The following is a 23,900-nucleotide window of genomic DNA, read 5'->3' as shown; positions in this document are numbered from 1 at the left end:
CACTTACAGGCCACCAACTGTGAGCATCCGGGATGCGCCGCCACACTTCAGGACCCATGTGGACACGAAGTTTGCCGGGGTTCCCATGCTCCATGCTCGACGCTGCACGGGGACATCCAGGTCTGGTACCATGAAACGTGTACCATATGTTACGATCTGGTGAGCCAGCTTTTAGAAGGGTGAGTATCCCATCTCCGGTAGCTGCTCCGCTTCCGTTTTAGTGTTTAAGTTTTCATCATCCACTTTAACTTAAGGCATCTAAGTTTAAGTTATAATTTAAGTCTTAGTTTTAAGTGATTCTTAAATCTAATCTACGCCCTCTCTCCAGGCGCCGGCAGTGAAGGATACCGCACTGGCAACCCTGCGGGCCTGGGTCGGCGGTTTTGGGAAGAACGCCGCCAAGGGTATGCCCTACATCTTGGAGAAGCGGTTGGCGCTGTTAATCTTCCCCGGAGGCAAGGCGACAGGATACGTCGACCCAGTAGAGGCGGCCCCTACTATCGCCTTCATCCAACAACAGCTGGCTGCCTCATTAACTGATCAAGACCAGGATATCTCCACGGACGTCGCGACTCTAGATATTAATGTGGAACCTTATGGTAGGTGTAGACGACCTGTTGGTCGAGGTAAGAAGGGTGGACACCCAAGGGTCACCCTTGGGTGTAACTGTTTCTTCTACTCCTGCAACCTCTCCATCCTTCTAAGGCTTTACAGGTGATGATTATAATTACTCCTCCTGACGCTTCGGTTAGACCTAAGGTCAAGGGTCAAGCAGTGAAATCCTTGACTAAGGCGTCGTCGTCGTCTAAGAAGTCGGCTTCGGCGTCATCCTCCTCACGTTAAGTCTCCGGCTGCGAATCCCGGAGCAGACAGGTCTAAAGCTTCTAGCTCCGGCTCTAAGTCCTCGAGGAGTAAATCCTCCAGAGAGAGATCTCGCACCCCGGCAGAGTCACCAGTTCCGCTACCCTTGGTTCCGATTCAGAGCCACCCCTCCAACCTCCGCAGCAGCTCCGGCCTTGGACTCCAATGCTGGCCTGTTGCAACAGGTGGGCGACCTGGTTGGGTCCCTAAAGAGTAGCATGGAACAAATGATCTCTCGTCTGTCGGATAGGATTACTTCCCAAGACTCCATTATAGCCGGACTGAGAGAAGCCCCTCTAGCCTCTCCTCCACTTTACCAATACGAGTGGAACTCAGCTTCGTCCTTCCGTTATGACTCGCTACCTCCGTTCTCGATGAACAATCCATGGAGAGTAGCGTCATACGCCCCCTTCCAAGACGGTCTCATTTCCATACCGGAATTCGGAACTCGAAGGATAGAGGACTTCGAGTTCTTCCCGGAAGACCTCCAGCCTCCGTTCATAGGCTACGCAAGGCTTACAGCTTCAGCCATGGTAAGGGATGATAGGGTACCAAAGGAGACAGTCCTCTATTCACGAGACCAGGCTCAGAGAGAATGGCTCAGATGTTTAGAGGACATGGATTGTTCTAATACCAGGATACAACCTTTCAAGAGTCCCGCCTTTACCATTTTCACAATGGATGAGAGTACCCCGCTCCCGTTCCTGACAAAGATCGCGAGGTCTACCATCCCAGCGGCCCAGAAGGGGGAACCCATGCCTCAATTGAAGGAAGCAGATCCCACCATCTCCGTTGCTCCCCTCAGCCGGAGAATTGTGGGAGGACTTGCCAAACACCTTCTCAGCTGGCAAACTCAAACCGGACTGTGCTATGGAGCAGTTTGGTGAAAAGCACCCAGGCTCCCAGTGGCCTTATTCAGGCTGAATTGACGCGAAATCGCGATTAGCCAGATCTATTAACTCTATGGCTATGTCCGAGGTAGCAACCATAGCTTATGGCTCAGAACGATTTTTAAGCTCATGACCAAAGCCCTGACTCAAACGGTACAGTCGGATATGTTTGAGTTTGCCACTGCTAGAACGAATTGTAGGAAGCATGTCCTACAAGAGGCAACCATTCGGACATGAGCCTGAATCGGTTACTCTCAGTCTAACATACTGGGGAGCAGATCTCTTCCCAGAAGCTATGGTGAAGGAAGTCCAGTCAGAGGCTACGAGGCTGAACCAGAGCCTTAAGGACCGTTGGGGCCTTACGGCTAAGAGGAGACAGACCTAACACCTAAAGGTAAGGGACAAAGGAAAACTAGGCGTTTCCATCCTTACCAGAAAAAGCAGCCACGCTTTCCTCAGCAAGTTCCAGCGGTGCCCTTAGTGCAAACAGCCCAAACTTCCACCTCTAAGGCTCAATCACAGCCAATTTATGTGATATCCCCTCAGCCTCAGCCCTCCACCTCTTACGCCATCTCTCCAGCTTACAATCAAGCCTTCGAGAGTCAAGCTTCACAGAAGTATGACCGCTCGGGTAAGGGAGGCAGAGGTAAGCGTTCCTTCGTGGGAGAGGATCGGGAGGCCCCTTTAACAGGGGAAAGCACTTCAGAGGAGGCCGAGGCGGTTACCAGAACCAATGAAGAACTTCAGGTAGGAGGGAGGCTGTTTCACTTTCGCCACCGGTGGAACTTCAGCGAATGGGCTCAGAGCAATTAGTGTCAAAAGGGCCTGGGTTTGGTAGGCTGGTTCTGACGAACCCACCTCCATCCAGACCTTTCCGTTCAAACTTCCTTCCAAAAGAATTGACAGAGTACGCAGAGGACCTCCTTCAGAAAGGAGCTATAGCGAGAGTCAAGAGATTAAAATTTCAAGGTCGCTTGTTCAGCGTGCCAAAGAAAGGCTCACAAAAAAGAAGGGTAATCTTAGACTTGTCCCGCTTAAACTTAGCCATCCGCTGCGACAAGTTCAAGCTGCTCACGATCTCACAGGTGCGGACCTTACTTCCCGTGGGGCCGTCACCACCTCTATCGATCTTACAGACGCCTACTATCATATCCCTATTGCAAGACACTTCCGTCCGTTATCTGGGTTTCAAGATAGGAGACCAGGCATTCTCCTTCAAGGTAGTTCCCTTCGGACTCAACGTGGCACCAGGGTGTTCACGAAAACTAGCGGAAGCGGTAGTGCAACAACTCAGATCACAAGGGATTATGGTAGTAGCGTATCTCGACGATTGGTTTGATCTGGGCTTCAACAGTCGAGGAATGCAACAGAGCTACACTGAAAGTGATTCAGTTCCTGGAATATCTAGGCTTCAAGATAAACAGGACCAAGTCAAGACTCACTCCAGAGTCAGACTTTCAGTGGCTGGGCATTCAATGGAATCATTCTATCCTCCCATACTCTGTCGATTCCATCAACCAAAAGGAAAGAAATAGCGAAGTCAGTCAAGCAATTTCTAAGTCACAAAACTGGCGTCAAGGAGAGCTCAGGAGAGGATCCTGGGTTCTCTCCAGTTTGCATCAGTGACGAACGTCTTAATGAAAGCCAAACTGAAAGACCTAACCAGAATCTGGCGCTCACGAGCAAATGTCAGGGCCAGGACAAACTATCCTCAGTCCCTCTGATTCTAAAGAATCGTCTTCGGCCGTGGGCGAAAGTCAAGAATTTGTCAGTGTCAGTACCCCTTCAGTTCCCTCCACCAGGGATTACCATCCACACAGACGCGTCCTTAAGCGGTTGGGGAGGGTATTCACAGGTCCAAAAGGTTCAAGGAACTTGGTCACCTCAGTTCAGTCAGTTCCATATAAACGTACTGGAGGCAATGGCAGTGTTCTTGACTCTAAAAAGGTTGCGCCCACCAAAGTGCTCCCACATAAAGCTAGTTCTGGACAGCGCAGTGGTAGTACATTGTATAAACAGAGGAGGCTCCAAGTCACGTCATCTAAATCATGTGATGGTAGCCATCTTCTCCCTGGCAGACAAGTTCAGTTGGCATCTCTCCTCACCTCACATAGCTGGAGTGAGAAACGTCATAGCAGACGCGTTTATACCCGATCAGTGCCCCTAGAGTCGGAATGGTCACGGACAACAGTTCGTTCCAATGGATCCTTCAAAGAGTCCCAGGGCTACAGGTGGATCTCTTCCATCTCACAGCGAATCATAAACTTCCCTGTTTATGGTAGCCCCCAACCTGGACCCTCTGGCCTATGCCACGGACGCCCTGGCTCTAGACTGGAACAACTGGAAGAAGATTTATGTCTTTCCCCCAGTGAATCTTCTTATGAAAGTTTTAAACAAACTCAGGACGTTCAAGGGTCAAGTGGCTCTAGTAGCCCCAGACTGGCCGAAGAGCAATTGGTATCCCCTAATTCTGGAGCTGGGCCTTCGTCCTCTTCGGATCCCCAATCCCAAGCTCTCCCAGTCAGTACAAACGAAGACTGTGTTCGCTTCCTCAGGGATTCTCAAAACCAACTAACTATGGATTTCATGAAGTTTGCGGCAAAAAGAGATGCGAATATTGACCCTCAGAATATTCTCTTCTTGGAATCCGATAAAAGGGATTCAACTTTGAGACAGTACGATGCTGCTGTCAAAAAGTTAGCAATCTTCCTGAGAGAATCTGATATTAGAATCATGACAGTTAATTCAGCTATATCCTTTTTCAGATCCTTATTTGAAAAAGGTTTAGCAGGCTAGCACGATTAACGACAAACAAGTCAGCCTTGAAAAAGATATTTCAATTTGGGTTCAACATAGACTTGACGGATTCCTATTTCTCGTCTATTCCTAAGGCATGTGCTAGACTTAGACCTTCTGTAAGGCCTACGTCAGTTTCATGGTTCTTAAACGATGTTCTAAAACTGGCTTCAGAAACCGACAATGACACATGCTCGTTTATAATGCTCTTAAGGAAAACCCTGTTTTATTAAGCTTAGCTTCAGGAGCAAGAATTTCAGAACTGTCGGCTTTAATCCAGAGATTCGGATCATATTCAATTCCTTCCCACAGGGGAAGTACTACTTTCTCCGGAACGTAGCTTTTTAGCAAAGAATGAAGATCCTTTGATGAGGTGGGAACCTTGGAAGGTACTACCCCTTCCACAAGATGTATCTCTTTGCCCAGTTACAACCTTACGAGCCTTTCTGTCCAGGACCTCCTCATCCTCATCGGGTCCCCTCTTTAAGAGGGAAAAAGGTGGTACTTTATCCATTAAAGGCATCAGGCAGCAAATCCTGTACTTTATTAAGCAAGCCAATCCTGACTCTTTCCCGAAAGCACATGATGTTAGGGCAGTAGCCACCTCAATTAATTATTTCCAACACATGAACTTCGATGAGTTGAAAAAGTATACCGGATGGAAATCGCCGACAGTGTTCAAACGCCATTACCTTAAGTCCTTGGAAGCTCTGAAATTTTCAGCAGTAGCAGCGGGAAACATAGTTTCCCCTGATTCTAGTTAATTTGTAGTAGAAGATTCAGTCCTCCTTTCTACCTGCTTCACCCAACAGTTCGTCTATTCCTACCGTGTTCATTTACATTCACCTGGTGTCTTAGCTGCTTTTCTGATGATGTGAGTGGGTGCCCCTTAGTTTTTGCTAGGGACACTCACAGATGATATGGATTTTGATCTCATGGATGTTACCCCTTATTTTTATGCTAGGTGATACATCTCATTTATAATGGTTACGGGTTTTGTATATTAAGTCATATGCATTCCTTATATATTATCATTGTTGTCTAATTGGTTCATTTGACTACTCTAATTGCTATTCTTATTTTGATACATGCCTTTACACAGATACCATTTTGTTACATGTAAGCCATGTACCTCTGTACATATGTAAATTACCTTATGATAAGAAACATGTTTAGAATTAAGGGTAATTTAAGCATATTTCTATTTTGTATCACTGTGTATTTGTATCTTTTTAGCAATTATATTCTTTTTATATTTACTTTATTTTTTATTTGAGACCTATTCTGATTTATTTTATTACTTTTGTTTACAATCTTGTGCTATTTCTATGGTACGATTTCGCGCAGCGACACGAGCTGAGCCCAGAAAAGGGATTTTGACGTAAGGAAAAATCTATTTCTGGGCGATTGGCTCGTGTCGCCAGCGAAATCCCAACTCCCCCCTACCCATCCCTTCGCCCAAGATTGTCTGCTAACTTCAGGATGGCCACCAGAGGCGCAGCAGTCGGCAGCATGGGATGGAGTAGTAGTAGTACGAGCTGCTCACTCTGTGGGTCGGCTCTCCTCATGGAGGGTTTTTGTTGTGGGAGATTTCTATTGGTATTTGGCTCGTGGTAGTGGTCTCACTCGCCTAGTGTTCATACCGACACCCTCTTGGAGGGTGGAGCGAGTCAGTTATACTGACCTTTTTCTTTATTTTATTTATTCTCTGGTATGTGTTAGTACATTTACCCTAGAAATAATAGATTAAAGGATATTTCGCTGGCGACACGAGCCAATCGCCCAGAAATAGATTTTCCTTACGTCAAAATCCCTTTATTGTTGAGTTTATTTTATTCAACTTTTCTGTTAATTGCTTTACAATGTTCTGATCCATAGCTTTACACAGATACCATTTTTGTACATATGATGATATATTTCTCCTGTATATATGTATATTACCGTAAGTTAAGAAATATTATTAGAATTAAGTGTATTTAAAGTAATATTTCTATTTTGTATCACTGTGTATATGTATCCTTATTAGCAATTATATTGATTTATTTTTATTTTATCTTTTATTTGAGACCTCTTTATATTTTGCTTAATTTCTTTACAATCTTGTGCTATTTCTCTGGTACGATTTCGCGCAGCGACACGAGCTGAGCCCAGAAAAGGGATTTTGACGTAAGGAAAAATCTATTTTCTGGGCGATTGGCTCGTGTCGCCAGCGAAATCCCGCCCTACCCATCCCATCGCCAAGATTGTCTGCTAACTTCAGGATGGCCACCAGAGGCGCAGCAGTCGGCAGCATGGGATGGAGTAGTATAGTAGTAGGTGCTGCCCACTCTGTGGGTCGGCTCTCCTCTTGGGGGATTTTGTAGTGGGAGAATTCTATTGGCATTTGGCTCGTGGTAGTGGTCTCACTCGCCATAGTGTTCATACCGACACTCTCTGGGAGAGTGAGCGAGTCAGTTATACTGACCTTTTTCTTTATTTATTTATTCTCTGGTATGTGTTAGTACATTTACCCTAGAAATAATAGATTAAAGGATATTTCGCTGGCGACACGAGCCAATCGCCCAGAAATAGATTTTTCCTTACGTCAAAATCCCTTTTTTATCTGTAGTGTATGAGATTTAAAAACAAATTTATTGTTTTTCCTTTTTATCCAATTTGAAATTTTTGTGTTTATTGTGTTCGTTAAAAGATTTGTCAATACTGTACTTGGCAGTCATTGATATTGATATGCTTTTTGGACTAAAAAAGAAAAAAAAATATTTTTTGGGTTTAAAAAATATCTAAGGAAAAGGATATGGCAGTGCAAAATATCTCCAGAATATCTGAAAATCCAGATTAAAATAAGTTTTGAGTATCAAGGTTTTACTTTATACAGTAACAAATCATGTTCATGTGCATGAACATAATTGTATTTGAGAGTAGAACTCAATACTAGAGAATAAACCCTGTTTCTTAAGAGGTTTTTAAACTAACATAGTCAACTGGGTGGTTATCAGTTTAATTTCTGAAATGAAGCCTCATTCTTGTGAATAATAGCAGTCTCAGAATTTTGTAGACAAGAATGTCATATCTTTCATTTTTGCAACAATGTCTATCAAATTTGGTCAGTCAAGAATTCACCATCTTTTGGAAGTTATTTATGCAATTCTTCTTTGTACATTTATTGAGGTATTGCTGTCTAAAAGTGGTTTTGTGTTATTCACTTGCATCTTCTTGTTTCAAGAGTGACCAAGTCCACTTCCAATTTCAGGTCTTTTTGTTACTTTTCGACCGGATGGTAAGCAGATAGCTGTAGCCACGATGGATGGGCAAATCCAGATGTTTGAGCCTAATACAGGAAAGCAGCAGGGTAGTATATCAGGTAGACCTGATCTCGGGGCAGGCAGAGCAGATGCAGATAAAGTTACAGCCAGGAAGAACCTTGAATCAAAGTAAATATTGCATCAGTGTGTGTTATAAGGAGAAAATAGGAACATTGGTATACTATTTTTATTTTTGTTTTCACTAAATTTAGATGGCACACTGTCAAAAGAGAAATACATATACCCAAATTCACTTCCAAATAAGTTAATGGTTTATTTGGCATATTGCACAAAAATTACTGATATTTTAGGAGGAAATTGTTGAAATCAAATTATATATCTCTGAATGCAAGTTAAATTGGCTGTATTACTGTATTGTTTAAGATATTGTTCAGATCAAATTGGCTGTATTACTGTATTGTTTAAGATATTGTTCAGATCAAATGATAAGGAAAATAATTACACTGCTGTGTTGCCAAAGTAAAGTCTCGTGATATTGTAAAGGCAAATTGATTGTATCACTATATTGTCTGGGTAAAATTACATGCAAATAAACGTTCTAACTGGTTTCCCACAGATGTTTCACGACATTATGTTACTCTTCGGATGGCCAGTATATACTTGCAGGAGGACAGAGTAAAAATGTCTGCATTTACAGTATTGAAGAAGAGATACTTGTGAAGAAATTTGAAATAACACAGAATAGATCTTTTGATGCCATGGATGTAAGTACCATACATTGTCCTTTGTGAAGCAGTCAAGTTTTTATTTATTTTTTAGATTATGTAGGATAATATGCAGCATAGCATTTTGTGAAAAATTATTAGTAGTATGTACTTTAGAATTTGTTAAGTGTAAAATATGACAATTTTACATTCCTGTGGTAACTTTGATTCTTGAAATATTCAAGACTTAAAGCATTATTTTCTTATCCATGCAACATTATAAAATGAATTTCCAATAGAAAGAGAGAAGGAAAGAAAGATATTTGATTGCATAGTAGTACTTCTTTTCATGCAAAAAATAAATAATGCTACTTATTGTATTGTTATAGTCCATAACAGCTGTGGGTTTTGATATGAGATTTCCTTGTATATCAATTTCAACCATTTCTGTAGTGTGAAAGGTAGACAATAGGATCATTGTTATTGTTTTTCAAATTTACTGCTGCAATTTTAAATTTTGTGTGGAATTTGAAGACAAATATTAGCGGCAATTTTCAGTTCATGAGTCCATTGATTCCTGATTACGTATTTGCTTCTAGTTTCATCGTCATTCATTTTGGTTGTGGAAGAGAATGAAATGGCAAAAATAAAAATGCATTTCAGAAGCTAGGGAATGTGATACCTGAAGCTATATTGTTCTGTTGAGAAAAATGCACACTGGACATGCTAATAGGACAGAAATGATAAAACTTAGGATAATGAATGAGTATTCTTATGTTTGTAAAACATTACAGAATCATTGTTCATGGGTGTACTCAGGATATTAAGAAAGAGGTTAACCAAGCCACACGAGCTCTTTCTAGGTTGATTTAAAGGATTTCATCTTAAATGAGGTGTGAAAATTGGATTGAGAAATCTGAAGAAGCAGGACTGATAGTTAAGAGTTGAAAGAACAGAAGAAATTTAAAACGGAGAGAGTAATAAAGATAAGAAGAAATATAAAAGGTAGAGAGTAATGGAATTGTGTTCTTTAGGTGATGTAAAGATCCTGTATCACTATCAAATTTGCATTTTACAGTAAGCCCCAAAACTGATGCCCCACATTTTCTGAGAATATTGTTCAAAATTCACTGACAACTACAGTATGTAGCTCAGATGCTTCTCTTTTAAGTTATATTAAAAGATCTGTTAAAGAAAATAAGGCTATAGGATAATAAGAAGCTCAGTGGGAACAACAGAGAAGTTTGAAACTTTTGGGTGAAAGTTGGACTCCACCAACGTTCTGCCTTGAGTCCCTATATTTTTTATATTGTAATGGATGTGATAAGGGGCTGGAGTGGAAGATCAGGTGCCTTGGAGTGCACTCTTTGCAGATAACATGGTGTTAGTAACCACCAGTAAGGAAAAAGCGGATAGGAAATTGGAGTTGTGAAGTGCATTGGAGGACAGAGGCCTAAAGATAAGCAGAGCAAAAACTGAATATATGTGGATGAATGGAGGAGACCAAGGGGTAAGCATCAACTTAGAACAGAAAGAAGTAAGAAGAGCTACATCCTTCAAGTACCTTTGGTCATGTGTCAATGATTGTGGAGGGATGGAGGAGGAAGTGAACCACAGAATATAATCAGCTTGATGCCATTGAAGGAAAACATCAGGTGTGTTATGTTACAATAGATTTAATGTAAAGCTGGAAGGAAAAATGTACAAGAGCATTGTCAGACCTGCATTGATGTATAGTTGTGAAACATGGCCCATGAAGAAAGCACAAGTGAGAAGGATGGAAGAAGCAGAAATGAGAATGTTACGCTGGATGTGCTGAGTGATAAGGAGAGAGGATAAGGAATGACTTTATGAGGGACAGTGAAAGTTACAGAAGGGGTTTGAGCAATCGAGTTCTCCTAGGGAGCTCAAGCCTTCGACAGGGGATGTTTCCCTGGTTCTCAAGAGCTTCACTAAGGGTCCATATGAGCCTTTGTGTCGCTCATCTGACAGGAACTTGACACTCTAGACAGTTTTCCTCCTGGCCTTGGCATCTTCGGAGAGGGTAGGAGAGCTCCACGGTCTTAAGCTATGATGTAAAGCACACCAGGGGTTGGGGATAGGTGTCCTTTGAATTTGTCCTGGAATTCGTGGCATAGACCCAAAATCCCTCCATGCACAATGATAGGTTCACTTCATTTTCCATTCCATCACTGAATGTCTTTGTGGGTGGTGATGCTCAAGAGCTTTTGTTGTGTCCTGTCCGTGCCCTGCGTTGCTATCTTAAAAGGGCATGGCACCTTAGACCAGACTGCCGCACACTTTTTGTTAGCACAGGACGTACAAAGAAAGGTGTTTAAGAATACTCTCTTTTGGGATACAGGAAGCCATCAGACAGGCATACTTGACTCTTGATGATTCCACCACCACGTCTGCAGGCTAGAGCGCATGACGTTAGGGGTATTGGTCCCTCTTTGTCTTTTAAGAAAAACTTGGCTGTACATAGAGTGCCGAGCGCTGGTACTGGTTATGCCAGTCCACATTCACCTCTTTCTATCTTAAGGATGTTGCCCACAGTTCTACGGACACGTTTTCCCTGGGTTCTGTGGTGACTGCCCAACAGGTTGTGTAACTCATAGTTGTCCTTAACAGGGCACTTTTGTATCTTACCTAAGATGATTGTGTGGATGAGAGAATGAGTGAGTTGGCTAGTTGGCTGGTCTCCTTCTTTCTCTTGTACCATTCCTTCTTCCTTTTGGGTGGGTTAAGGAATAGACATATGTTATTGTACGTCACTCAGTGTCTGTGTGGTTAGATATCAATTTATCTAGCTTCTCACAGGCTTCAGTCCCTCTCCAGAAGTTATTTCTTCTGGAGCTGGACTGGTGGGTAGGCCCCCAGCCAGTTTAGGATGTCTTGTACCTCCTTCCAAGTATGAGTCTATCCTATTGTTAAGACCGAAGGTTTGTTTGCGTATGAACATATGACAAATTTTCTAAGACAATTTGTATTTTTCATAGCCACAAACCTGAGGTCTTAAAATTATACTGCCCACCTCTAGCTGCCCCTCTATCTGTCAAGACATCCTGAGTTGGGAAAGACTGACGCGGTGGCGTAGGTGCATGGTTCTTGACCACTCTTCACCCAATATACGCACACGTTGCCAGATCTCACAAGATTCCTTGCTTTCGTCTGCGTTTTAACCGGATCCAGCTAGGCGCTAGAAATTATCCTATTGCTAAGACCTCAGGTTTGTAGCTATGAAAAATACAAATTCTCTTTAAAAAATTTGTCATATTATTAAGTTACTGTTTTATATATTAGCCCAAAAACTGTAGACCAAATGGGCTGTAAGGTAGTAGCCTATTTTAAAGGCTACAAATTACATCTGTTAGTCCCATCCCCTTAAAGGTAAATTATTTACTCAGGATTAGACAACCTATACATACTACTAGGTGATCACCTAACTATAAAGTTTCACATTCGAAAGTTACTGTTTTATATAGTAGACCAAATAACTCAGTGCTAGATGTAAACAACCTTGGTCAGACAAAAATGTTGTCCTAACTATGAGTGTCAGTAAGCGTAAGTGTCTGTTTTTATATAGCCTTTAAATTATGAATGGTCTAGAGTATGGATAAGTCAATACCCTATACTAAGCTAAGAGAGAACAGTATAGGAAACATCTCATTATAATAAGTGGTAGTTTACCCCCAAAAAGCCTAGGATTAGATATGAACAGTATCCTAGGCTTATTAAAAAATTTTTTACGACTATAGGCTGATGCTGATACGGTAGTCAATTGGCAAGGCTACCTAATAGTGGAGTTCTTATGTAGCCTATTTTCTTAAAGGTGATAAAAACCCAGAAGAAGCTGTAGCCTAACCAGATTAAGTAGCAATTCCCTTTCTAAGGGAATATCCTACTATTAGCCTAAAAAACAACAACAGCCTAATATCGGGTAAGGATGATCTTGGCCACAGAAAGATTAAAAGAGGACTCTTTTTCTGTATGGTTTATATCCTTAAAAGTTTTAAATAAGCTTATAATAGGCAGTGGCCTAGAATAGGTGAGTGGGAACCCTCTTAAGAAATCCTCTATATTCCTAGTTTAATGTACATTATTATAGAAGCATTAACCTAAAGCCATTTAAAACAGTAGCTTGGGCTAACTAAAGAAATTAATTCATAAAAAATTAGTCTGAATGGTATGAAAATTCAAATTAAAATTTCACATAGCCAGTGCAAAAGGACTAATATAGCCATATATGGCTGTCAAAACTAACAAACCTCAAATGGTTCGATTTAACATAGATTTCTAATAGAATTTATTACAAATATGGAAAGCATATGAGGAACATACAGAAGAAGAAAATTCGCTGTAATAAGCTGAGTTAGTGAAGGAGAGAGAGTTGCGTAGGAAGGAGTGCCCCGTCTTGCCTGACGCAGTGCCCCAAGCTACGATATATGAGCAAAGGGATCATCATTTATGATTAAATTATGATAAATAAAATAGTTTTGATACACAAAAAAGAAATATACATTCATAATAATCATTATTTATTAACATTGTAGTTATAAAAATACGAAGAAAACTTTGAACGCCCGTATCTCAAAACTATAGTTATTGACCTTCAAAATCTATCTTCTCTCTTAGTTTTAAAGCTATAACATTGGAATTTGGTATATAATTCAGAAAGACATTATAGAACAATCAAATCAAGCCCTTTTTTCCAAATTTTGTTTCGTCTTTTTTTTTTATAAATTTTGTTTTCCTAATTTATAGGGTTTATTTTTTTACTATAATGAAAAATTAATATCTAGCAAAAAAATGACTTTTAGAAAAAAAAAACTCCCCATTCGATTGGAGGTCTACATCAGGTCTGTATATGGTAGTAATCCTAGGTCTTAATATTAAATATCAAGGGAGGAGATAGAATTTGGAAAATGGTTATTTTCAGGATAAATCGCCCTGGCGTCACAAAACCAAAGGTCAGAGGCGAAAATCATATGTGGTTTGGAGATGTCCCAAGTCACCTTATTAAGTGGTATGAATATCAAAATCCTGTCCCTAAAGAATGGCATTAGCCGGCCGGCCCCTTTAAGCATTCTTATAGGAGTTCCAACTATTCGCGGGTTGTAACTATTTGCAGGGGGAGGGGGATCTGGTACACATCCCCCGCGAATATGGGGGGACCACTGTACCAAAAATAGGTTTCTCCTACATCAAAACCTGCTTATTAAAACTTATTTAAAAAGAGAAGCAAGCCAAAAGGAGGATTACCATAATGAAAAAGAGTAACTGGCAACTGAACTAGAATCTCCTAAGTTGTACGATGAATTAAAAAATGTGGGGCATTGCATTGAATGCTTGCAGGGTGCACGTTACATAATACTCTAGGGAAAGTGTTGCCTAGAGATAAATTTATTCTCTTTTGTCTGTAAACGTCTGTAATTGAGTGGATGGAATTTTTTAAAGTAGATTTGAAGGTCCTGTTTGTTTACATTTATTTGTTTTGATAATCTATTTGACTCATTTTGCTTGATATTTTGGGCAGGGATCTTCATGGCAAGAAGTTATGATTTGCCTACACTGAAGAGAGTCATTTTGTAAATGTTTTATCCTAATATTTTTTAATCATGTAGGTGATAAGTTTCCAAATACTACTAGTTATTGAATCAGGATTAACTTTTAAAAATTTTTACTGTAATTCTTTGGAAAATTTAGACCACAAATTTCATTCTCTTACCTCAGATTTACTTAGCATGACTGATTTCAATATTTTTCTTCTCATTACTACTATTAGGAGACCGTAAACCATAGGAAGATGGCTGAAAATGGTGTCAATCTAGCTCTTGTTGAAGAACGGGAAGACAGAGAGAGTGAAAAAGGTGTTTCTATACGATTACCTGGAACTCGCAGAGGTGACAAATCGACAAGGGTATTCAGACCTGAAGTTAATGTAACCTCCCTTCATTTTTCACCAACAGGTAATTGAGGAGCACTTTTTTATGGTTGTGTTCAGTTTTTATTTGTTATTTTTACTTTGGGTTTAGAATGGAGAGATTATCAACGTCCAGTCTTGAGAAGACATTTAAATTTCATACGGAGGTAAGCACAAGTAAAAATGCAAGCATTTCATTGTATGGCACATTTTGAAAAATATATGAATCAAGAGGAAAGAAAATAGGAGTTACAGTATAAAGACAAATATCTTCAAGTTTCCTAATTTATTTTAAAACATTCTTAAGCTTACCTGATTGTGGAATGCAATGATATTCAATGAAATAATCAGAAGTGAATATGTAATACGAATGCTTACTTTATTGTATGTTCAACTGGTATAAATTCCTTTTGAATTTTTATATCTGACACATTAAAAAATATAAAATGCAAACTTACTGTATTCACCCATCTCTCAAGTTTGAAAATAAGGCTAATATTATTTGAACTTTTTTTAACAATCGGCAAACAGTTCCACTTACACATTCTAAATGCAGTTTATACAACAATTCTTGAAACAAGGAATACTTGTAATTTTCTTTCCATTGCTGTCTCATGTTTTGGGACACTTACACTCACAACACTTGTGGAATTTCTTTTTCTCACTCCTGGTTATGAAGGGTTGATTTATACAGTTGGTAAGATTCCTGACGCCAAGGTTCATGGGTGAAAAAGAAACTTTGTAGAATTTCTTTTGTGTTTCCTTATCAAAGCCTAATTAGCTAAATATTTGTCCACAGGACCCATTCTGCCCATTGAAAAGTTTTAGTCACAAACATTTGATCTCTTACTTTTCTTTGTTTGGTGAACTCTTCTTGATGTGGATTTTGAATAGTATGTAACAGATATGCACAGAACTGCATATGTTTTTGTCTTTCCGTTACAGTACTACACTGACATGTGCCTCTTTGAAAGGGAGCAGCTTCATCCTTTTTGTTAGGGTGATTCTTTCCTTGAGACTTTTTTTCTCGAGTCTGACATTTCTATAGTATATATAGATCTGTGTGATTCTCATCTGCAAACAGGACAATAAAAGTTGTCAGCAGTTTCTATTGTGATGCAAACCATGCCCTTCTATGAGGATCTTTAACATGCATTCATGAACCAGCCACGAGCTTTGAAACGAGTATGGTTGTATTGGAGATGGGGTTGAGTGATGTAATACCCGCACTCTGCCCATGCTATCCAGTCACATTTTCTTTGGATATATGATTCATCTTCCCTTTGTGTTACCATTGGACTTGGATGAGTAGCCCACTACTTTTGTGGTTTTACCTTTAAAATTGTGTTTTCCATTGTGTTTTGTTTTTATAGTTTTTTTTTTCACTGGAGATAAAACTTCTGAAAAACTGTAGTGGGGGATGTGGATGCCCATGTGGTTGTTTTGTTTCCCACCTTGGTAGACTTACAAAGGCATTATTCATTTTATAGGGGAAAAGTTTATTAATTTTTCCCCTTTTGAGGAACAAAAGGTGTTTGCTGGCATCATCAGGGGAGTATACCTTACCTGGGATGCTGCTTCAGAGGGGCCTGCTCAAGTTCTTTCCTCAGAAGATGAAGACACTGCTGGGGTTAGTGTTCCTCCAGCAGTTTCTTTGTTTTTCTATGTTGATGATAATGATGTTCTTATATCAAGTAAGCTGTCATAAATTGATTACTTGAAAAAGATCTGCCGTACACAGGATATTTCAGGTACTAGTCTGTTTTTTAACAGCTTTTCCTTGATGACTTGGCAAAGGAGAAAAGGGATTTATCTCAAAAGCTCACATCTCACGATGCTCACAATACATAGTTCTCAGTCGTGATGGACTTCGAGCCTTGTTTACTAGGGGTAGTATTTTCTTGGTAGTATTTTATAATCAAATTACATATAGAATTTTGTGATATCGAAAGCTCCCCAGTTATCCTTAATAATTGGATTCTTTCCAGTTTTAAAGGAATACATTTTTGAGGATCTACTTCCAATGGTTATTACTCCGCCAATAATCATGTCACATTATAAAGCACAAAATGCCTATGAAAAATGCCCCTATTTTACAAGGATATTTCATGAGCAAAAACATATCATAACATGTACTGAAAGATATTTTCAAGTTATTTTGTATTGTATTCTGTATTCCAGTAGACTGTATGATAATTTGTTTATGCCTGTTTATGCTGCTCACAGCCACTAGCTAGCGACTTAATTTCGGAAATTTTTCTAAAGTTTATGATAGACATAACTTGTCTTATTTGTGATATTTCATTAATTTCCTGTAAGAATTAGTTGTAATTTTCAGTGCTTTATTATTAGCAACAATAATTTTGCGTACCCCTTACAGTGCATACTACGTGCCTAGTCTAGCCTATGGCATTCAGACAACCATCGTTTTATGGCCGAATTTTGTACATAGGGCAGTAATTTTACTACAGTATAAAGTAAATCTTAAATACAAATTAAATAAATCTGTCTTACAGAATGTTTGTCCACTAATCAGGTTACCCCTGTATAATTAAGCATGGCCATTTTTTGACAGCATAGTCGCTGTTTTGTCCTCAAAGGATTTACCCTCCATGGTGTGTGCCATCGCCCTATGGTGATCAGACTAATATCTAAGAAATATCTTTTAGCCTGGTCTTGTAGCTGGGTATTATGCCATAATGATAAACACTATGACAAGTGATGGGGTATAATGGACTCTAAGACAAGAAGGCATTTTATCTTGTCTTCAGTGAAGCTGTACCCAGTTTCCTATATCAAAACCTGTAGAAGTGACTATTGCGCATGCACATCGGCCATCTTGTTTTATGATCGGGGTGGTTAAAAGACCAAAAACCATTACTCCTCTGTTCAACACGGACTAAAGTCTACTCAGCCAGTGCTCCTCCATATTGAGAAATTTTTTCTTCAAGATCGTTCTCCAGGAATCATGGAATCCCTGAAAGTTGAAAACTAAGTGCTTACTTTTAAGATTTAGTGAAAAACATTTAGGTTAAAAACTGTAGAACAAAATTTTGTTGTGAATACAAAAACTGTTTTTTGTTTTGCCGTTCCATGTTTGTAGAGCACATGGTCAGCGTAATACACGATCTAGGCTAGCCTTCTTTATGAAAGAGAGAATTGTTCAAGATTTTGCCATTCTTTTCAGAACCTTTTTGGCTAAAAAACTACTCCACAGTGTATTATTAATTTAGTTAACTCTCTTACGCCGACTGGACGTATTTTACGTCGACATTTTTTGTCTCCCGTGTGCCGACTGGACGTATTTTGCGTAGACTTACAAAAGTTTTTTTTAAAATTCGCGGAAAAATACTTATAGGCCTACCAGCCTAAAACTTTTGAATCACGCGCCTTGGAGGATGCTGGGAGTTCACGGATCAAGGTGTTGTTTTGTTTACAATCGTTACGCAGGTGCGCAAGCGCGAATTTCTTTCTTGCCGCACTAAAAAGTATCTGTGACACATCTCGGAAATTATTTTGTCACTTTGACATAATTTTTGTACCATTGTAAATTAGACGTTACGTGAAGTATTATATATGAAAATGTGCGCATTCTTATGTAGAATACAACAATAAAATACTCATGATTGTAGCTTTTATCAGTTTTGAGATATTTTCATATAAATAACGATAATTGCCAAAATTTCAACCTTCGGTTGAAAGCTAAAACTCTTATATTTTAGTAATATTCAATCATTTACCTTAATTTTGCAACTAATTGGAAGTCTCTAGCACAATATTTCGATTTATGGTGAATTTATGAAAAAACTTTTTCCTTATGTCCGCGAGGTAACTCTTCCGAAAAAAATCATACATGCGATTGTGGTAATGTTTGCACCATTTTAAAATTAGCTGTTATATAAAGTTTTATATATGGAAATGTGCGCAATTTCATGCACAATACAACTAAAAACAACCCATGGTTGTAGCTTTTATCAGTTTTGAGATATTTTCATATAAATAACGATAATTGCCAAAATTTCAACCTTCGGTCAACTTTGACTCTACCGAAATGGTCGAAAAACGCAATTGTAAGCTAAAACACTTATATTCTAGTAATATTCAAGCATTTACCTTCATTTTGCAACAAATTGGAATTCTCTAGCACAATATTTCGATTTATGGTGAATTTATGAAAAAAATAACATTTTCTTTACGTCCGTGCGATAACTCTTTCGAAAAAATCATACGTGCGATTGTGGTAATGTTTGCACCATTTTAAATTAGCCGTTACATAAAGTTTTATATATGAAAATGTGCGCAATTTCATGTAGAATACAACAAAATAATTGAAGGTTGTAGCTTTTCTCATTTTTGAAATATTTGCATATAAATCATGATAAATAGAAAAAAAACCACGTTCGGTCAATTTTGACTCTACCGAAATGGTCGAAAAACGCAATTGTAAGCTAAAACTCTTACAGTCTAGTAATATTCAGTCATTTATCTTCATCTTGAAACAAATTGGAAGTCTCTAGCAAAATATTTAGATTTATGGTGAATTTAAAAAAAAAATCTTTCCTTCCCTCCGCGCGCGGATTCTCCGTCACAAATCTCCGAAATGCGTACGTCCCATTCTCGGAATATTTGCTCCATTTCATATTAGGCATTTCATAGAGTTTTATATATGAAAATGTGCGCAATTTCATGTAGAATAAAACGAAAAATATTTGAAGGTTGTAGCTTTTCTTATTTCCGAAATAATTGCATATAAAAAATATATATATAAGAAAATTCTACATTCGGTCAACTTTAACTCGTCAGATATGGTCAAAAACTGCAATTGTAAGCTAATACTCTTACAGTATAGTAATATTCAATCATTTGTCTTCATTTTGAAAGAAATTGGAAGTCTCTAGGACAGTATTTAGATTTATGGTGAATTTTTGAAAAAAATATTTGTTTACGTCCGTGCGTTACGAATTCATGCATTATTTTGTGATAATATTTTCTCTGTGTTGCTTTTATCGTTTTACAATGTGTTATATACCAAAATGATCGCAATTTAGTGTACATTACAATGGAAAAAAAGTAACTTGTTACCTTTAACCGTTTTGCGCACAGAGCGATTTGAATACAATTATATATGAAATTTGGTTTTTGCGCTATCATATATCGCATTATTTATATATGACAATGATAATTTTTTTCATTTCTGATGGTTGCGTACTAAACTTCAGGCAATGACAAAAAATGAGCCAAAAATGAACTCTTAATCTTAAAAACTAAGCGCGCTGTGATTTTTTGAAAAAAATATTTTTTCCACTTCCGCGCTCACTCCGAAACCCCTCCGGCATACGGGAGACAATTTTTTATTTACCGCTCCGGCGTAAGAGGGCTAATCTTTTCAGATAAAGTTGTCTACAATTTCCTAGGCATTAGCCTACATGAGCTATTAGCCTAGTCGATTTAGGACAAATAATTTAAAACTAGGATAGCTATTATTTGTAGCCTGTAACCTAAGATTATATATCTTAAAGGTGATTCAAATAACCTGACTAAGTAGTTACCTAATATTTCGGTGATAAGTCCGTAGAACTAGATAAACAGGCTACACTATTTTAATTTTATTTGGCATACATATGTAGCATGACCGAAATAACCCAAGCTAGGTTATTGGTAATGTTAAGTTGTAAACTTTTACTAACTCTTTATTAGTCTGAATTGTTAGCCCAGAGTACGTAACCTAAGGCTAGTTGAAAATTGGCAGCAGGTGACAGATGGGACAGTAGTCTAAACTTGGGGCTACATTTTAAGTGGTTGTTTTAAATAACATGTAAAATTGAGTGTTGAAATTAAAATTCTAATTAGATACTTCAAGTTAGTTTAGAGTAAGTGTTAATTTACATATAAGGGAAAATAACCTAACATGAAGGTTAGTATTGATATGCTGGTGTTATATAGGCTAGTTTATCCATAATACAACATACTAAAATTATTTAAGGCTTAGCAAAATGTCTGTTTGCTATGACTCAGTATCCTAGCCTATATATTAATAAGTGTACAAACTAGTTTATTAAGAGTTTTAAAAATTACTAGGCTCAATAAATAGTAACTTGGTTATGTAGCCTACCTAAGTGATAAGGCTACATATTAAATTCTTGTTGGTAATAAATAGAAGCTTAACCAGATTTAGTAGGAATAGATTATACCAGTGAAACTAACCTAAACCATATGGAAAAGTTGCTTGGGTCAGTAAAACATGTCAGTCATAAACTAACTTGAGTGGTATTGGTTGTTGTTATAATTAAAATTAAAAACCTAAACATAGCCAATCCAAAAGGGCTAAGTTTAAGTAATAAATATAAACAAATCTTCAAGGGTAATTTAAACCACAAAAGTTTTGAGTTAACATAGATATAGGCAGATCCAGGTAATAACTGAGCGTCAAGTATTTACCTATATAGAAATTACAGTTTTGCTATAGCAATTGAGTTGCTTACTGAGATTTAACCATTATATTTTGAGGGGGCAAATACATTTGATGCCCCAGTCCCTAGTGGCTTCTGTATTTACGGGACAGTTCCTTACAGTCCGTGTGGAGTTAGTGCGTTGAATTGTAAAATGATATCTACTATTTGTTAATATTTACAGTGTCCATTATTAAAAATAATTTATACTAATTAAATTTTTCTAATAACAACTTGGTTTTTTCACTACAGGGCCATCTTGAGACATGACCCTCAATTAAAGTGTTTCGTTGCTGATTGCTCAGTATGATTTTTGCTAGTGGGCGCTGCCCATACTACCTGCCATAAGTATAGTCTGTAATGATCTGGACAAATTTGTTTGGTCGCCTGATATGTGTGAAATTTGTGGTGTGCTCTTGGCAGCAAGCGTTAAGGATGAAACTGCCCATTTTACACTGTCTCGATGTGTCCTAGGGTTTAGCAAAGGTGAGGAGGGGGAAGATTATGTCTTATCCAGCAGAACTCCAACAGCATATATTTAAGCCCTTCTCTAGAGATCCAGATTCGGGCCAAAACCCAGTAATATCAGTCCCCCACTACTCCCCAGGTGCATCCTGAGGAGTAAATAGAGGAATTCTCACTTGAAGGGGAATTGTTGAATGACATTGAGGTAGATATTGATACCAAAAGAACATTGCTGAGCCCAGAAGGACCAGGGACACAGATGTCAACTAGCCATGGGGGAAAAATTGCAGAAGCAAGTCAGTGCCCCGTGCAGCTTTCAGAAGATGATCAGGATCCTTCCCCCAAAAGGGATATAAGGATCCACCTGAACCCAATGGAAATGGCAACAATTTCAGAAGGTTATAGTAATTCACCCAGGACTTCTGCCCCCTGGGGAACAGACAGCTGCAGCTCAGCTGTAGATACACAGGTTATGCACGCTCCCCCAAGAGGGATACACAGTTTGCGGCATTTTATCAGCTCCTTAAGGAAATAATGAGTGACATCAAAAATGCTTTTGCTGCCGAACGGCAACAGATAATGGACATATTGATGATTCTGAACAAGATATTAAAGAAATCAAGTCAGTAATGTATACACCAAAATGTAAACGTCTTGCATCTTGCAATAGAATAGGGAGAGTTGAAACCAAATCAGCCCAAACAAGAGTTAAGAGTGCAAACCCAACTGGAACCAACAAAATGGCCAGTTCCGGTTATGAGTCTTGCGACCAAAATGTAACAGAGGCTCCAAAATCCTATTCTGATGCTGGTAATCTTTGGTGAGATGCCTCAATGTTTATTTTCTCTCTAGATGGTAAGTATCTTATTAATGAGAGAAAGACCATTATATAAGTACTACATGTTGAATTTAGAGACAAGGCAGCATTTCTTAATACTGAATGGCGTCCGATACCACCTGTGCCAGACATGGAGAAACCTCAAAAGGAAACTATTCTCTTACCTGGCAATTTAGCATTGAGAACTGTAGATGAAACTCTTCATCAGGTAAATGGGAAATGAATTTATACTTCTATCATGAACAAAACTCAGGTTGCTCGTCATGAACCAATACCTTCTGCCCCTTTACATTTAAAATCATAAACCATGTGAAGGCACATTTTCAAAATTACGTAATAACCGAAAAGCATGAACCATTGGCAGAACTAAAACCATTTGCTTTAGTTATCCCAGTTTCAAAAAACTCCACAGAAGAATGGGCAAACTTCAACTTCCTTTAGATAGGAAAAAGCTCCTCTTAGAATAGAGGAATGGTGGTAGATGTACATAAATAGATTATCTCCTTTATGATAGATCAAGACTGGTGGAAGTTAGTAATTGCAAAGTTATCCCAGGTGGCTACTTGGCCCCCCAACATAGACTCCTTAGTATGGATGGATTTGAAGATGAAAAGAGAAAGGAAAAGGAAAATGAAGGGGGTAAAAAAAATCAAATGGTATAAATTTTTATTGAGGGATAATGATAAGAAGAGAGAGTTTAGAAGAGTGCTGGGAGAGGTTGATCTGGGAATTGAAGATGTGGGAGAATGGTGGAGGCATAATGCATCAGTGATTAGAAGACATGGAAAGGAGATACTAGGGGAAACATCTGGAAAAGTATGAGGGAAAAGGAGAGCTGGTGGTTGGGGGAAGAGGTGGGGGAAGTGGTGAAGGGTAAAAGGGAGACAAAAGATTTGAAGAGTCACAGTTGGAGGAGGACAGAGAAAAATTAAGAGATAGGAACAAAGAAGTAAAAAGGGTGATAGCTCAAGCTAAGCCAAGGGCATATGAAGAGTTTTATAATGAACTGGAAACCAAAGAAGAGTTGAGTAAGATGCTCAAACTGTCAAAAGTAAGAAGTAAAAGAATGAAGGACATCACCAATATTAAGCAAATGAAAGATAGGAATGGTATGGTCATAAAAAAGGAAGCAGACATCCTGAAAAGAGGGAAAGAGTATTTCGAGCAACTGCTAAATGAAGAAAATGGAAGACTTGTAAGAGAGGATGGACAAGTAAATATGGGAATGATATTGGGGATCTCTAGGGATGAATTTATACGAGCCATAAAAAGATTGAGGAATGGGAAGGGAACAGGACCTGACTTAATCCCAGTCGAAGTTTGGAAAGCCTTAGGAGAGGAAGGGGTGGACATCTTGTATGATCTGATGGTAAATATATTTGAACAGGAAAAGATACCAGAAGAACGGTGGGAAAGCATAATGATACCTATATTTAAAGGTAAAGGTGATGTCCAGGAATGTAGTAATTATAGAGGTATCAAACTAATGTCTCACACTGAAGATTTTGTAAAGAATAATAGATGGCAGGCTAAGAGAGGAAGTGAGAATAGGGAAAGAACAGTTAGGATTTATGGAGGGAAGCAGCACAATGGATGGAATATTTTGCTTAAGGCAGCTGATGGAGAAATTCAGAGAAAAACAACGAGACCTGCATCTGGTATTCATAGACCTTGAAAAGGCCTATGACAGAGTGCCAGGGCAAGAAATATG

The 23,900-nt window shown here is 38.8% G+C and overlaps 1 protein-coding gene across 1 annotated transcript in view; it reads left to right on the top strand.

Moving 5' to 3' along the window:
* The window catches only part of LOC135195086 (periodic tryptophan protein 2 homolog), a 351,391-nt gene that overhangs the window by 175,253 nt on the left and 152,238 nt on the right, over positions 1-23,900 (top strand). Inside the window, 3 exon segments of the mRNA XM_064221465.1 lie at positions 7,798-7,978; positions 8,427-8,574; positions 14,300-14,483. Coding sequence (XP_064077535.1) covers positions 7,798-7,978; positions 8,427-8,574; positions 14,300-14,483 — 513 coding nt within the window.

Source organism: Macrobrachium nipponense, chromosome 15, assembly GCF_015104395.2.
Source record: "Macrobrachium nipponense isolate FS-2020 chromosome 15, ASM1510439v2, whole genome shotgun sequence".
Lineage (NCBI taxonomy): Eukaryota > Metazoa > Arthropoda > Malacostraca > Decapoda > Palaemonidae > Macrobrachium > Macrobrachium nipponense.
Note: the sequence above shows the minus strand (reverse complement) of the source record. Positions and strands in the feature narration are given on the sequence as shown.